Source organism: Gastrolobium bilobum, unplaced genomic scaffold (assembly GCF_033153095.1).
Source record: "Gastrolobium bilobum isolate Gb01-03AN ecotype WA unplaced genomic scaffold, APGP_CSIRO_Gbil_v1 utg10138, whole genome shotgun sequence".
Classification (NCBI taxonomy): domain Eukaryota; kingdom Viridiplantae; phylum Streptophyta; class Magnoliopsida; order Fabales; family Fabaceae; genus Gastrolobium; species Gastrolobium bilobum.
The window spans coordinates 247927-261647 of record NW_026898403.1 but is presented as its reverse complement, the minus strand read 5'-3'; the positions used below and the strand labels follow the sequence as shown (position 1 = coordinate 261647).

Below are 13721 nucleotides of genomic sequence, written 5' to 3'. Positions count from 1 at the left end.
ATTGACTGAATGGACAAGATTAGCTCAGAAAGAGTAAGCACATATGAAAAAAGAGTGGAACCTTTAGTGCAAGCATCATCTTCATCTTCTTCCCAGAGACTCAACTTTATCATTTTCAGTTTTAGTATAGTTTCCTCTGTAATTTTCTACTTTTAAGTTTTATCACGCTCCTAAGCATGAGCTAAATTACTCTAGTAGGTTAGAGTGACATAGAAGTAACCCTCTTTGTCTTAGGTTGATCTTGTGATGTATTCCATTTTCTTCAATGAATTGTGATTTGTTTCTTGGTGTATCTGATCTGCTGTTGTGAAGCCTTTTGCCTACTAACGATATTAAAGGCCAAAACCCTGATTGTAACTTCTCTCAAAGTAGCGTGGAGCAACAATAGAAATCTTAGGGTGTTTGCTCTGAGATAGAGGAGCACCTGGGAGGAGGAACACAATTATGTGTAAATTGTTTTGATTAACAATCCCTTCAGCTTACCTTTGTGAAAAGATGACAACATAATCTTCCTTGAGTTTCAATATAAAAAGACTCTTTAAGTAGCGTGGTGTAAAAGGCCTTTGCTCCAGGTTGCTTCAGTGTCATAGACAAAGCAATATGTCTCCATAACCAGGACGTTCGCTGGGAGCGTGATTCATTATTAAAAATGGATAAGATATTAGGATTGACTAAGAGGGTGAAAATATTGAACCATAACCTATGTTTTCCTTTATTATATAATCAACATTAATTATCTTCTCTAATATTTTGCAAAAACTTATAAAGAAATTACGAGTCAATTCTCTCTTTTATTCTCTGTTTCCACTACTAGTCTTATTGCTACTGATCATTAACTATTACATTGTATTTCTTTGTTAGAAAGTTCTTGTTTTCCGTGCTCTTTCACTTCTTTCAAGGCAAGTTCGATTAAGTTAAAAACGGACACCCAGTGCTTGGTCCATTTAGAATTATTGACCCTGTTCAATTAACTGGAGACCAGTGCTTTTCGGTGAACTTTAACTAAGAACAATCTGGCTCTTTGATAAGAGTGCTCCTTACTTTCTGTTTGCTCTTCGTCATTTCCTCTTCTTTTTATTTACATTTCTCTTAAGTGCAACTTTTACAATAGTTTCTTGAGGACGATAATCTGTAGCTCATAATAGATCCTATATTTTTTTATGCGTACGCTTGCGTAGTTTGGGTCATGGTAGTTAAAATCTCGATTTAAATCTGCGATTTTACAATTTTTTCAATCAAAACGATTTCATCAAAATTTCAAATGCTTTTACGATTTTTTTTACGTTAAGATTTTACGTTTTACGATTTTTTATCCTCCTTCCGATTTTAGGTAAAATCCCGATTTTAACTACCATGATTTGGGTAGTTTTGTTCTTTATATGATTAATTGTTCCTCGGACAGAATAGTTGCTCCACACTACTTTTGCTCCCACGTTTACCTGAGCACATCTCGACCCAACAAGTAAATTAGCTAAAGTAATTGACTTTGTGCATTATTCACTTTTAAGTCCAAAAGCTTTTTTATATGTGGGGGCATAAACCATTTCTGTGCCTAAATCTATTAGATTAAAGTTTTAGGTTAAATTGATTCTTTATAACATTTAATACATTCAATATGATTTTTCAAACAAAAACAAGTATATATTACATAAGGCAAAAGTGTGAGTCATTTTAAAGGATATAAAGTTTTGTCATTTTAGGTGAGAGAAAGAAATAGATCATTGGAAGGGGGGAGAGTGGACAAAAAAATAAAGGTGTCGGTTCCACCTTTTTGTGAGAGTAAAATGATACAAGCTGTGTCATTTAAAAGGACAAATAATTTTTCCTATTACATAATTGTATATTTTTTTGGAATATCATATTAAAAAAATTAAATTGAGGTTTTTCTTTTTAACATGAGGCATCTATTATAATTCTAATAATGATATTGTAGTTTTATAATGGGTTTATCATCTATCATTTAACATGACCACAAAAATTTTCCTACACACACAACATTTTGTGGGGCCCGCAGCAAAAAAAAAAAAAAAAACTCTGGCACGCAAAACGAATCTCTATAACATAACACAATCACTTTTCCTACAACATAACTCTTATAAAACCCTTTTATAATTAATATAAAAGAGTCGTGCTTTTGTATAGATTATATATTTTTTTAATAAATTTATAAAATTTCATTTTATTAAAAGTATATTAAAATTTGTCTTTAAAAAAAAATATCTTAAAATTTTTAAGTAAGAAAATATGTAAATCTTTTAAATAAATTTATAAAATTTCATTTTATTAAAAAACTGTTAATTTTTTATATAAAGAGTAAACTCATATTTTTTTTTAAGTTTAACTATTTTCTCTTTTCATTAAAATTTTGTTTTCTTATTTTTTTATAAAATTGATTTTTATTGACTTTTTCATGTAAAATTTAAGCTATTAACAGTCATATTTATTAAAAAATTACTGAATATGTATAAATTGTATGAATAAATTTAAATTAAGGTAAAATCATTAAATTTAGCTACTACTAACTCATTGAGAAATTAGAGTTCATATTTAATTTAATTTAACATATATCATAATGGGATAAGTTATTCTACCTACTCCCGTCTTGCCTACCTCTTTCGTTACCGTTGGACTACAATCTAATCCAACAGTTCATATTTACGAAATAAAATAACCATTTTTTTCTCTTTCTTTCTCCTCACTTCCTCTCCCACTTTTTTTCACTTCTCCCCCTTTTCCCATCCTCTACCCTATACTTATTTTTTTTCCTTTATCTTTGATCTCTGCCGAAATGAACGCGCACGGAAGCATTATGCGATTCATCGACCACAACATTTGAAATCATCGTCCTTAAGGATTCATATTTTATTCAATCCACTTTTGTCATTTCAAAGAAGTCCCCCACAACAAGCTTCATTGCTACCAAGAGAACACTTGAACCCGAGTTCTTACGCAAGGGAAATTGATTATTTTGACACTTGAATTGGTAACACCAAATATCTTTGATAAATACTTTTTGTAACGGCTTAGTCTCAATCGTATCATATTTTATCCTTTTTAACACCATGAAAAATTCCCCTACTTTCATAAGAAAAGAAGGGGATGAAAGATACGAAAATTAGAGGAGGGAAATTGTATTGGGAGATTTTGTGGTTTAACAATTGCTTCTTGGGTTAAACAGGTTTTGCTAACGACTCTGACTGTCATTCTCCCATTTCTATTTCCCATGAAAATGAAACACTAAGCAGTTTGCTTGAGTTCCTTGTCACAATAAAAACAAGATATGTTGGTCTTGTCAGCAGTGAGTGATCGACGAAAATGAGTTTATGAGAGCCTAATTTTCAACGACTCCAATTAGTATAGAACAAGTTCGCCCGATTTGATTTTTCCTTTCTATCTAGAATGAATAGCCAATCAAGCGCAACTTACTGCTATAACTAAACATGATAAGGACGATGATTTCAAATGCTGTGGTCGATGAATCGCATGATGCTTCCGCGCGCCTTCACCTCGGGAGAGATCAGAGATAAAGAAAAAAAAATAGGTATAGGGTAGAGGATGAGAGAAAGGGGGAGGAGAGAGAAAGGGTGTGGGAGAAAGTGAGGAGAAAGAAAGAAAAAAAAAGAGTTATTTTATTTCGTAAATATGAACCGTTGGATTAGATTGTAATCCAACGGTAATGAAAGAGGTAGGCAAAAGGTAGGCAATATAGGAGTAAGTAGAATAACTTTTAATTTTGAATTTTCGACTCTGTCCTTTATAAAATTTCAAAATTGATGGAAGGCTTGACGAAGATGATGGACGTTTGGGTGGGATGAGAGAGAAAGGGTGGAAGGCAATGAGGAGAAAGAAAGGGATAAAAAAATTTATTTTATCCCGCAAATCTCTAACGTTAGATAATATTATAATCTAAAGATGTGGAGAGAAGTAGACAAAGGTAGGCAAACTAAGAGTAAGCAGAATAACTTATCCCCATAATCATATATGTCAAATTCATATTATTATTAATTATGGATCTTTGGTTAAAGAGAGGCACATGAAAAGAAATACGCATAGCATGTTCCCTTATAAAAGGATAAAATTAAGGGTTTAGCTTTTCTTATGTTGTAGGATTGTAGGAGAAAAAATAGTAGAGAGAAGTTAAATGTGGGTCCCATATTTTATATTAAAAAAGAAAAGAAAAATTATTTGACACGAAAAAAAAATTTGTGTAGAAAAATGAGAGTATCTCATGTGACATGAGAGTATTATTTCCCTAAAATTAATAGTTACTTCTCCCTTCCAACTCTTTTGTAATCATTTTGCATATATACGCATAGTATGTTGCATTTATACTTGATTAAGTAGTTGGAAAATAAAAACTCTTTTTCTATTATAGAATTAGGATTTTATAAGAGTTATGTTGTAGGAAAAGTGATTGTGTAATGTTATAGAGATTCGTTTTGCGTGCCGTAATTTCTTTTTTTTCTTTTTTCTTCAAAAAATGTGGGCCTCATAAAATGTTGTGTGTGTAGGAAAATTTGTTGTATCATGTTAAATGACAAATACAAATTCCATAGAATTGACTGAAGTTGGACAAGAGTGTAAATAAATTGTTGTCTAGTTTTATTTTTCTTGTACACTACGTGAACAAATGTCGAATTAATAGAAATCCACATCAATAGAATTCGAGCAACGCGTATGAAATCAACCAAAACACGCAAGCTATTTACCAGTTTTGGTTTTTGCTTTGGCTTGTCAACTTCAAGCATATGTTGCCAGATATTCGAATTATGCAATCATTGTTCTTTGGTACCATCTTTGCTGATGTCTATTCTTCAAAAGAAAATGTGCATATTTTTGTTTCTTACCTAAGATTAATAATGTTAGTATCTTTCATACCTGTGTGTGTTTTGTGTGTCTTAGTTGTGCTGATGTGTCGTTTGGGGTACTCTTTTACAGTTAAGTTCACAGAGAAACAGACACAAAGAATTACGTTGGCTGAGGCAAAACGGCAAAACGGCAAAACGTATGGTCCGTGGTATCTTGTAAACTACAACAATAGGCGTGGGCTTGTTATTGGTTGGTGTACACAACATTCTTCCCTGTAGTAAAAAATTAAAAATAAGATTGCATGAAAGATGAAACGGAAATACTTTTCTTATGTTGTAGGAAAGTAGTTATCTCATGTTGTAGAAATAAAATTATAAGCGGAACCCATAAGTAAGAGGAGAAAGAAAAAAAAGTAGTGGAACCCATCTCTTTTTTGTGTGTGTAAGAAAATTATTTATCTCATATAAAATGAGATAAATATAATCCAAGATGAAATGGGACATTTCTTTCTTGTTCTAGTGCATCTTTTCTTCGCATATGCTATGAAAAGTAGTAGATTATATAATTGAGTGATGATAGTAGTCATCGCTCGGATCATTGAGAATGGCATTGGAAGTAGGGTACAAAAGGCTCAGCTTAGACCCGAATAAACTTGACATTGAAATCTAGTGTTTCAGTCTAATTTTTTTGATTGGGATCCTCTGAAAATTCACGTGATCATGTCATGGGAAGAATTATAATCATATAAAGGTGGGTCAATGGTAATAAAAGAAGAGAGAAAAAAAATGTTAAAATAGATAGTTACGAAATCATAACCATTGATTTACCCATGAATGGTTGTGATCTTCCAATTGATCATATCATGTGTTTTTCTCAGACGAGGGAATCCATTTCCAATTTTTTTTTTAAATTTGACGTGGCCCATAGAATCACTTTTAAATTAAATGAGTAACTGGATCCAAGTACCGAATTAAATTAGTAGTATATAAATTTAAATAAAAATATTTCTTCAGTTAATGCAGATAAATTATCTGCATTTACTTTCAAAATGATGTCATTTTGAGATTGAAAGATTAGAAAATTATAATTATAAAGACTATAATAACCCTGAAATAAATTAAAATTATAATAACACCATGGTTTCCGCCCCAAAACGACGTCGTATTGGAATTACTGCAGATAACTTATCTTCAGTAACTGCAGAAAAAGCGAACCCATAAATTTAATATATATAAATCGAGTCTTGAAGCAGCGATAAAGCTACTACTTTTTTTTCCCGATAAAATAAAGGGAAAAAAGACTATCATTTAAAAGAACACAAGTTGTGTCTTTTTAGATGATTTACAAAAAGTATGACCGATCATACTTTGTGTAAATCTGAAAAGTTGCTTTTTTCTCTCTCCTTAGTCACATCGCTGACGTGTACAGTGAAAAAAAAGTAACTTTTCATAATTACACGGAGTATGGCCGGTCATACTCTGTGTAAGTCACTAAAAGGACACAATTTGTGTCCTTTTGAATGACACACACTAAACCCTAAAATAAGTTATTAATTCTAATAGAAGGTGAGTTTGAATTTGAAAAATCATCTCTTTACAAAAATATAAGGATAAAATCGCTTACAATTAACCATTTTTTCCTGTTGGGAAGCTTTGTACAGTGAAGTTCACCTAAGTTTTAATACATAATATATAGATATTATACACACACTCCAAATAAGTCATTACATCAACATCAAGTGTAATTTTTTTTTAAATGACTTAAAGTTTAATTGTTTTGATTGAATATTTTTTTAAAAAAAAAAAATTAACCTTAACTCATTTGATAAAAATTCATGTTAAGCCAAACCTAAATCGAGTCAAATCGTAAGCTCCCAAATATTTCTACTCTAAATGGGAGCTTTAGTTAATTAGCAACACTAAGCCAAAGAAATTAGTAGATAGATGGATTTAAGAACAAAGAAAATTGAATTGTATAGCGCCATTGAACCCAAAAAAAGAAAAGTTCCAATCAAATTTATCAAACCATCATATTTCCTATCATGTTTTTATTAGTTTACAACAGGTATACTTCTTGTCAAACTATCACCAATACACTCAATCATAATCATAATATAACTGATAACACCACCAACATGGACAAAATAAAAATGGTTAAAAAAAGAATAAAAACAAAATAAATCACACAAATCTTGTAAAAGGCTTTCTTCCCACTCTTGCGGGCAAAGATACCGTTGAATCCACACTCACATTTCCTAAAGATTCAAGTGACTGATATTTATCTGGCATCCTCTGAGAGCTAGGATCCTTGCTTGAGAACAAGGACCCTTTATTCCATTTAAAGGGTCCAATTCCTTGGGACAAAGGAAATGAAAGTCTCCTCTTTGAATCACTGGTTGGAGTCCCACCAAACCTTTCTCTTGGATTACTACTAGCACGTACTTTGGCCTTGGCAGAAACTGTTGGAGTCATGTAGTTTGGCACAGAAAATGGTGGACAGCTTGTGAGACTATCATCATCCTTCAGTGGCACATCAAAAGGTGAATTAGCCCCCACAGCCCTTGGCCTTGTATGTTTTGAAAAGCTTGAGCTGTTTGCTTGTGGAGTTCTATATGGAGGAGTTCTGGCTGGTTTTGAAGATGTCAGAATAGTTGATTTAGTGGATTTTGGAGTTGGTGTATCCATATTGTCAAAGGCAAAATGATGCCTCATATGAGTGCTTGAGGCAGGTCTTGGACTAGTTTTCTGCTCTGAATATGGTCTTGAAGGTGTGAGTTGAAAATTGTTCAAGACTTGTCTTTCTTGTGGATTTGCTGCTGCAGGCAGTTGTCTTTCCAACCAGTTCCACCACCATGGAAATCCACCGGATCGCATATCTGTCACCGGTGTTTGAGTTGATTTTGGAGTGGCTTTCCACAACTGTTGGTAGAATCAATTAAGTTATAAGAAGTAGATGAAAAATTGAAATCAACTATGTTGTCTTATGTAATCTCATAGATGTTTTATTTTAAAATGCTAGTTTAAAAGATTTAAGTAAGAAAGTAATTGAACAGGTGATCCCATTCAAAATTGGAAAAAGAAAATAACAGAACAAATTTATAAAAGTGCCTTTTTTCTTTTTGATAAAGAATTAGATTGAAAAGTTTAGGCTGTGTTGGTGAGTACCTGATGTGAATATGCAAATGCCATTGCTCTTTCTCTTTTGATCATTGCTTCCACCTTCCTCTGCAACCTTGCCTCTATTTCCTCTTTTGTCAGTAAGCTATCATCCCACTCATCATTGTTACCTGCCTCAGACTACACCAAAATTCCAAAGTAACAAAATCACTTACTTTTATTTTCATAAAGATAAAGGCAGTAGGAAAGCCACCAGGCTTTTCACATTACAGTGAATAACATAATACTAACTTTATATCTAGCATGATATAAATCATAAGGAAGAGCAGGATCATCTATAGTTGAATAGATCAAATTGTGATTGCACAATCCCAGGATTATGAAGTATATAGTAACTACATACCACCCAAAACATGAATAGTTCATTAAATTTATATAACTGGTTATTTAGGAAATTAAGTCATAGTGTAACCCACCCCAACGGCTCATCTAGTCATAAAATTTGAAGGAGTCAACTGGCTAAGAAATAGCTGGTAAAGTCCTTTGCAATGAGTGAAAGGACTTGGGATCAAAACCCACATTCACTTGGGAGAGAGCAAGGGAAGAGAGATGGCTACCTACCATTGTGTAACCCACAGCAACAGGAAAAAAAGCAAAAAACATAGCTTTACCATTAAGGCATCACAACAAAGGGTTGTATTTAGTCCTTTAATATTGAAGTGCCTAAATTAACAAGTATTCAACATTTAAAGTGAGTTGGCCAAGCATAAGTTCTCAATAAGTTTCCATTAGGTAGTCCAAAGGGTTGTCCAAGTTAGAGAGCTTACAGCATGGCCTAAAGTCAATTTCCCCAAGGTACTTGCCACATCCTTGTCATTCTTGAACTCAGCTTGATATCGTGCCTGGTTTTCCAACATCTGGATTCTTCGAGATTGAATCTGAGATTGAACTCGCACCAAAAGCTGCATGTGTTTCATGGCATTAACAGTCTGCCTCTTCACATTCTGTCCTCTTACCACTCCTTGAAGCCTCACCAGACCCTTTAAAGCTCTAAAACTCCTCCTGGCCTGTATTGCAAGTACTAAATATCACAAGGGGGATCCTTTGTTTCATATCAATGAAGAGCAGGTAGAATTAATGGATCAAGGGGCAACATTCTGCAAGTAAATACTGACCCATTCATGTTCTCAAGGTAAACTGACACAATAATCAGTCAATTCAGGCTCATAATTTTCCAAGGTTGACAAAATGAGCATGGCTACATTTATTTTTGCCAGAAAATAATTTTACATGAAGTGCATTTATGTTGCATTTTTTGATTGTTGGACAAATTTAATTGTCAATATGAAGAATAATGAAGTACTCCCTCTGTTTCAAAATATGTGCTGTTTAAGGTTTTGCACAAGTATTAAGAAAGTCATTAAATATTCTCAATTTTAAGAAAATATAAGTTCATTTGACTTTACCATCCTCTTATTCCATTTATGCTCTTTCATTCCACTTGGTAGAAATACCAAGAGATAAGGATAAAATTGAAAAAAGGGATAATAATACATTTTTAGTTTTATAAAGTGAAATATAATTTAAAACAAACTAGAATATCTAAAGTGACAATTACTTTGAAACAGATGGAGTATATTATTCATTTAGTTTTCTGCACTTTCAAACAATCGCAATTTTTTATGATATGCATCTAAACAAACAAGTAGCAATATGGGAGCCAAGAAAGATTTGGATAATGAAGTTTATGGTCTATCTTTCAATTCTGAGTTTTATTAACTTGCGCTCATTACAAAGTATTCATTACCCTTTACTAAATCATCATAATTACATAAAGAAGAAAGAATTAAATACTTTTTAGATTTTCAAGTTATTAAATACTTCTGTTTTCATTTCATATTCCTTAACATGTATCTAAGGGAAGACATTAACAAAACCTGAATTCTATTTATGACATTAACAAGAAAAAATGAAAGCTTACCATATAACCTCTATAAGTAGCCTGGATCTTAGTAGCTGAGGCATGCTGGTTCCTTAAAGTTGGTTCTGGTCTGTGGCCAACCTCCTTGTGGTGATGAACAATCCGGGAAGAAGCAGCTTTGGGAGAGGCAACTCGCGGAGAAAGAGCCCTAGGAGAAGCATTCCTCGGAGATGGAGCCCTTGGAGAAACAGCTCTAGGAGGGACAACAGGTGGGGTTTTGGGTTGGTCAGAAGGCGTGGGAGGCCTTATTGTTAATATTTGTTGCTCTCTTTCAAAGTCCCCAAAGATTTTTTCAATGCTGCTTGGCTCTCTGAAGAGGGGGATGAAAGAATTGGTCTCTCCATGCCTTAGTTTTCCTAGACCTTTCTTCTTCTCTTTTGTGCTTTGATTATCCGAATCCTGCTATATTATTAAAAATGATTAGATATATCAATCTGCAGATGGAAACAAGTTCACCTTGATAACAAAACTTCTTCTAACTTTAAAGGCAGAGTTATGCAAAGACTGACTTCCAAATAAAATGGCCATCATTATGCAGATGTTGCTTCCTGCTTCAGAGTTCAGATAAAAAGGGCATAAAAACTTAAAACTAATGCATAAAGCAATATAATGTAAGAATGGTTGATGAATGGCAAGGAACCTCCTAGATCAATTTTGCAATATTTCAAATTATCTATTAGTGATTATGAAGGAACCTAATTGACATTTGACAGATTTTTTTTCATGTGGAACATCATTATACATCAACAAGGCCTATCGACCAGAATTTAGGTGCTGTAGAAACTTGGAAGCTTCATAAGGATGAAATTTCTTAATATTGCCACAGGTCTGTCCATTGCAGTCCAGTGTCACTAAATCTGCTACAAAATTATTCATCAAAATTCCAGCCTTAAATGGTTAACCTTTTTGGCATGTAAAGGGGATGTCAAAAGAAAGCCAAATATAACAACAACAAGAACAACATATAAAAATAAATCAAAGATTTCACATTTCTCTGTACAGACAATGTAGGAAGGAACTTATATTAACTACCTTCCCCTTGGAGTGGTGTGTGAAAATCCTCTTGATTGCAGAAAACCAACTTCCCTTCTTTCCCATGTCAATAGCATTACTGTTTCTTCCTGCAAGAGAAAATGAAGATAAAAGATAATGGCCTGTGCAAGTGTGCATGCTGGTGTTTATTTATAATTAATAATTTTTCAGCTATCCCAAAATATAAGATGAATTCAGTAGTTGTATGATCAAAATCATTCATGTCTTATATACTGTGAAGAATTATACTTCAAGTTAACGATTCTTACATAACAAGACAGACCAAGGACATATGATAAATTAAAGATGGAATAGCATACAAGAACACAAAAAGGTTCTCATATAAACATAAATCATTCTGCTCTGACAGCATCATCTAAGGCTATATATATAACAATCAACATGGAAGAACAATATTATGCTTCTTCTTCTTCTTTTCATTTTTTTTTGGTAGATATTACGTTTGTTCTTTATCTAGGCAAGAAATTGTTAAAGAGAGTTAAGCTCACCAGAACGATCGCCAGCAAGGAGGCAGCATCTCTGTTTTATCTTCAGGCTGTTGATGGCCAAAAAATAATTGAATAAATAAATAACAAATGAAAATGAAATGAAAAACCCTTTTCATTCACCCATGAATTATGCAGAGGAAAGAAGAGAAAAAAGGTATAATTTTTAATCCAATTAATTTTGATATTTGTATTAACAAAGATACCAATCTAAGGGTACATGAAGAAGGTAGCACTGTCAAACATTAAAAGCCCAAAAAAAAAAAGAAGGAATTTTTGTTCTATAATCAAAGGAAAATTGAGAAGAAAGAAAATCCTACATGATCTGCGAAGGCTTAGTCAATTCCATTAGAGAGGAAAGACCAAGTAATGAACATGTCAGATAGAAAGTGAATTGTTTTCCGACAGTTTTAAAAAACAACAACAATAATCTTAAGAAAACATAATCTTCTGACAGTCTCGAGAGTTGAGACCAAGTTAAGAGGATCCCGAGGTACGGTCAATTTATGTTCTGTTGATGAGAATTCAGAAGCAAAAGGGGAAAAAAAAATCATAATCATAATTCAGACATGTCCATGCCCACAAAGATTTATAACCATAATAATAATAATAATAATAATTAACAAATTTAACACAACCCCAAAACCTTAAATCTTGAAAAGATACTAATAACAAACACAAAACACTAAAATCATAGATACCTTGTTGGTTGGCAGTAACTTCCAACGTTGCTAGAACTTCTAAAAGTGCTGTCACAGACAAAGGACAGAGCAAAGAAGAGGATACCCTCTCTCTAACTCTTTTTTATCCTCCTTCGCCTTTCCAGCACCACATGATTCTTCTTCCTTGGTTGGCTTTCTCAAATATTAATCTCTCTCTCTCTCTCTCTCTCTCTGGAGGTTGGAATCCAATTCCCTTTGGTTGTATGAAGTTACTTTCCTCTAGCCACCTTTCAACTTTTTGTGGGATTTATAATTATAATTTTCTTTGTTTTTGTGGGAATTATAATTTTCTATCTTTTGGTTCTATAATGATGATGATGAGAGGAAGAGAAAGAGGGTGCTGGTTGGCCACTTTCTCACTCAATGTAGACAACTTCAACCAACTTTACTTCAATGGGAAGACTATGTGGACACCAACAAAGAGGATTACATTTGCCACTTATTATAAACGGTTGAGTTTGGTACCCTCATCTTTATTTCTTCTTCCTTATTAATTCTATTATAGCTTTCATTATTGCTACTTCACCAACATTTTCCTATGCACCTGTTGTTAATTTGAGATCTGACAAAAAATAAAATAATATATATATATATATATATATATATATATATATATATATATATATATATATATATATATGCATAGATCTTTATTTATGGCCATGTTGGTGTAGCTTTCTCAGAGCCCTGTTATCCCTACCCTCCTCCAATGCTTGTAACACACGCGCTCAATATTGCTATTTTTTTTTTATTTCTAATTATTTCTTTGAGACGAGTTGGTTCTCCCGATATTTTCATAAATTTCGATGTTTTGAGCCGGTTATGAGACTAATTCGAATTGCGGGATGGTTCAGAGATGGAAATATTTAAACTCCTCCCAAAGATAATATATAAGGATCGAACTAAGTATCCGTTTGGATGAGCTTTTATTCATAAATAAGTTGATTTTTTTAAAAATAAAAATTCTTTTGAGAATTTTTAGATGTTTGAATAACAACTTTTAAAAAAAACAAAAATAAAAATAAAAATTAAGATGCTATTTTTTTTAGCCAGTAGTTGTTGCTTTTGAAAAGAGCAGAAATTAAAAGATAATATGATTTTATTTTGTGGAAATAAGATAATATAAATTTTAAAAATACAATTTTAACCTCATCTAATCATATCTATTTTATCTCTCTTTGTCCCATGATCATGTTATTTTATCTCTCCTTTATTTTTATTTTATATATAAAAAGTGTTTTTTATTTATTTTAACATTCAAATAACTTTTTTTATGTAAAAGTGATTTTCAGATCATACATCCAAACGTAAAATAACTTTATCTTTTAAAAAAAATTATTTAAAAAAAAACAATGCATAAAAAATCATTTTTATAAAAGCTCATCTAAACAGATTCTAAGTCTCTTTTTCTTTTCACTTATTCTATTCTTTTATTATCAACTGAAGTATTCCGGTTTGATATTGATGCTCTATATTTATTGGAAACATGTGAACATACCATGAAAGGTATCATTGAAATTCAATACATTGGAATAAAAGGGGATTTTTGAACTTT

At 32.4% G+C, this 13721-nt stretch overlaps 1 protein-coding gene across 2 annotated transcripts; it reads right to left on the bottom strand.

Moving 5' to 3' along the window:
• Positions 1-6792: 6792 nt before the first annotated feature.
• LOC133315778 (protein IQ-DOMAIN 14) lies at positions 6793-12575 on the bottom strand. 2 transcript variants are annotated; one of them, XM_061517446.1, is made up of 7 exons: positions 12146-12575; positions 11448-11494; positions 10939-11027; positions 9907-10308; positions 8753-8992; positions 7974-8105; positions 6793-7727 (listed from the first exon to the last, which is right to left on the bottom strand). In XM_061517446.1, the coding sequence occupies exons 3-7, from the start codon at positions 11002-11004 to the stop codon at positions 6990-6992; spliced, it is 1578 nt and encodes a 525-aa protein (XP_061373430.1). In that variant the 5' UTR covers positions 11005-11027; positions 11448-11494; positions 12146-12575; the 3' UTR covers positions 6793-6989. The 2 variants fall into 2 exon arrangements, with proteins under 2 accessions (XP_061373430.1, XP_061373431.1); XM_061517447.1 differs by having other exon boundaries at positions 9907-10305; positions 12146-12574.
• Between the last annotated feature and the right edge of the window lie 1146 nt (positions 12576-13721).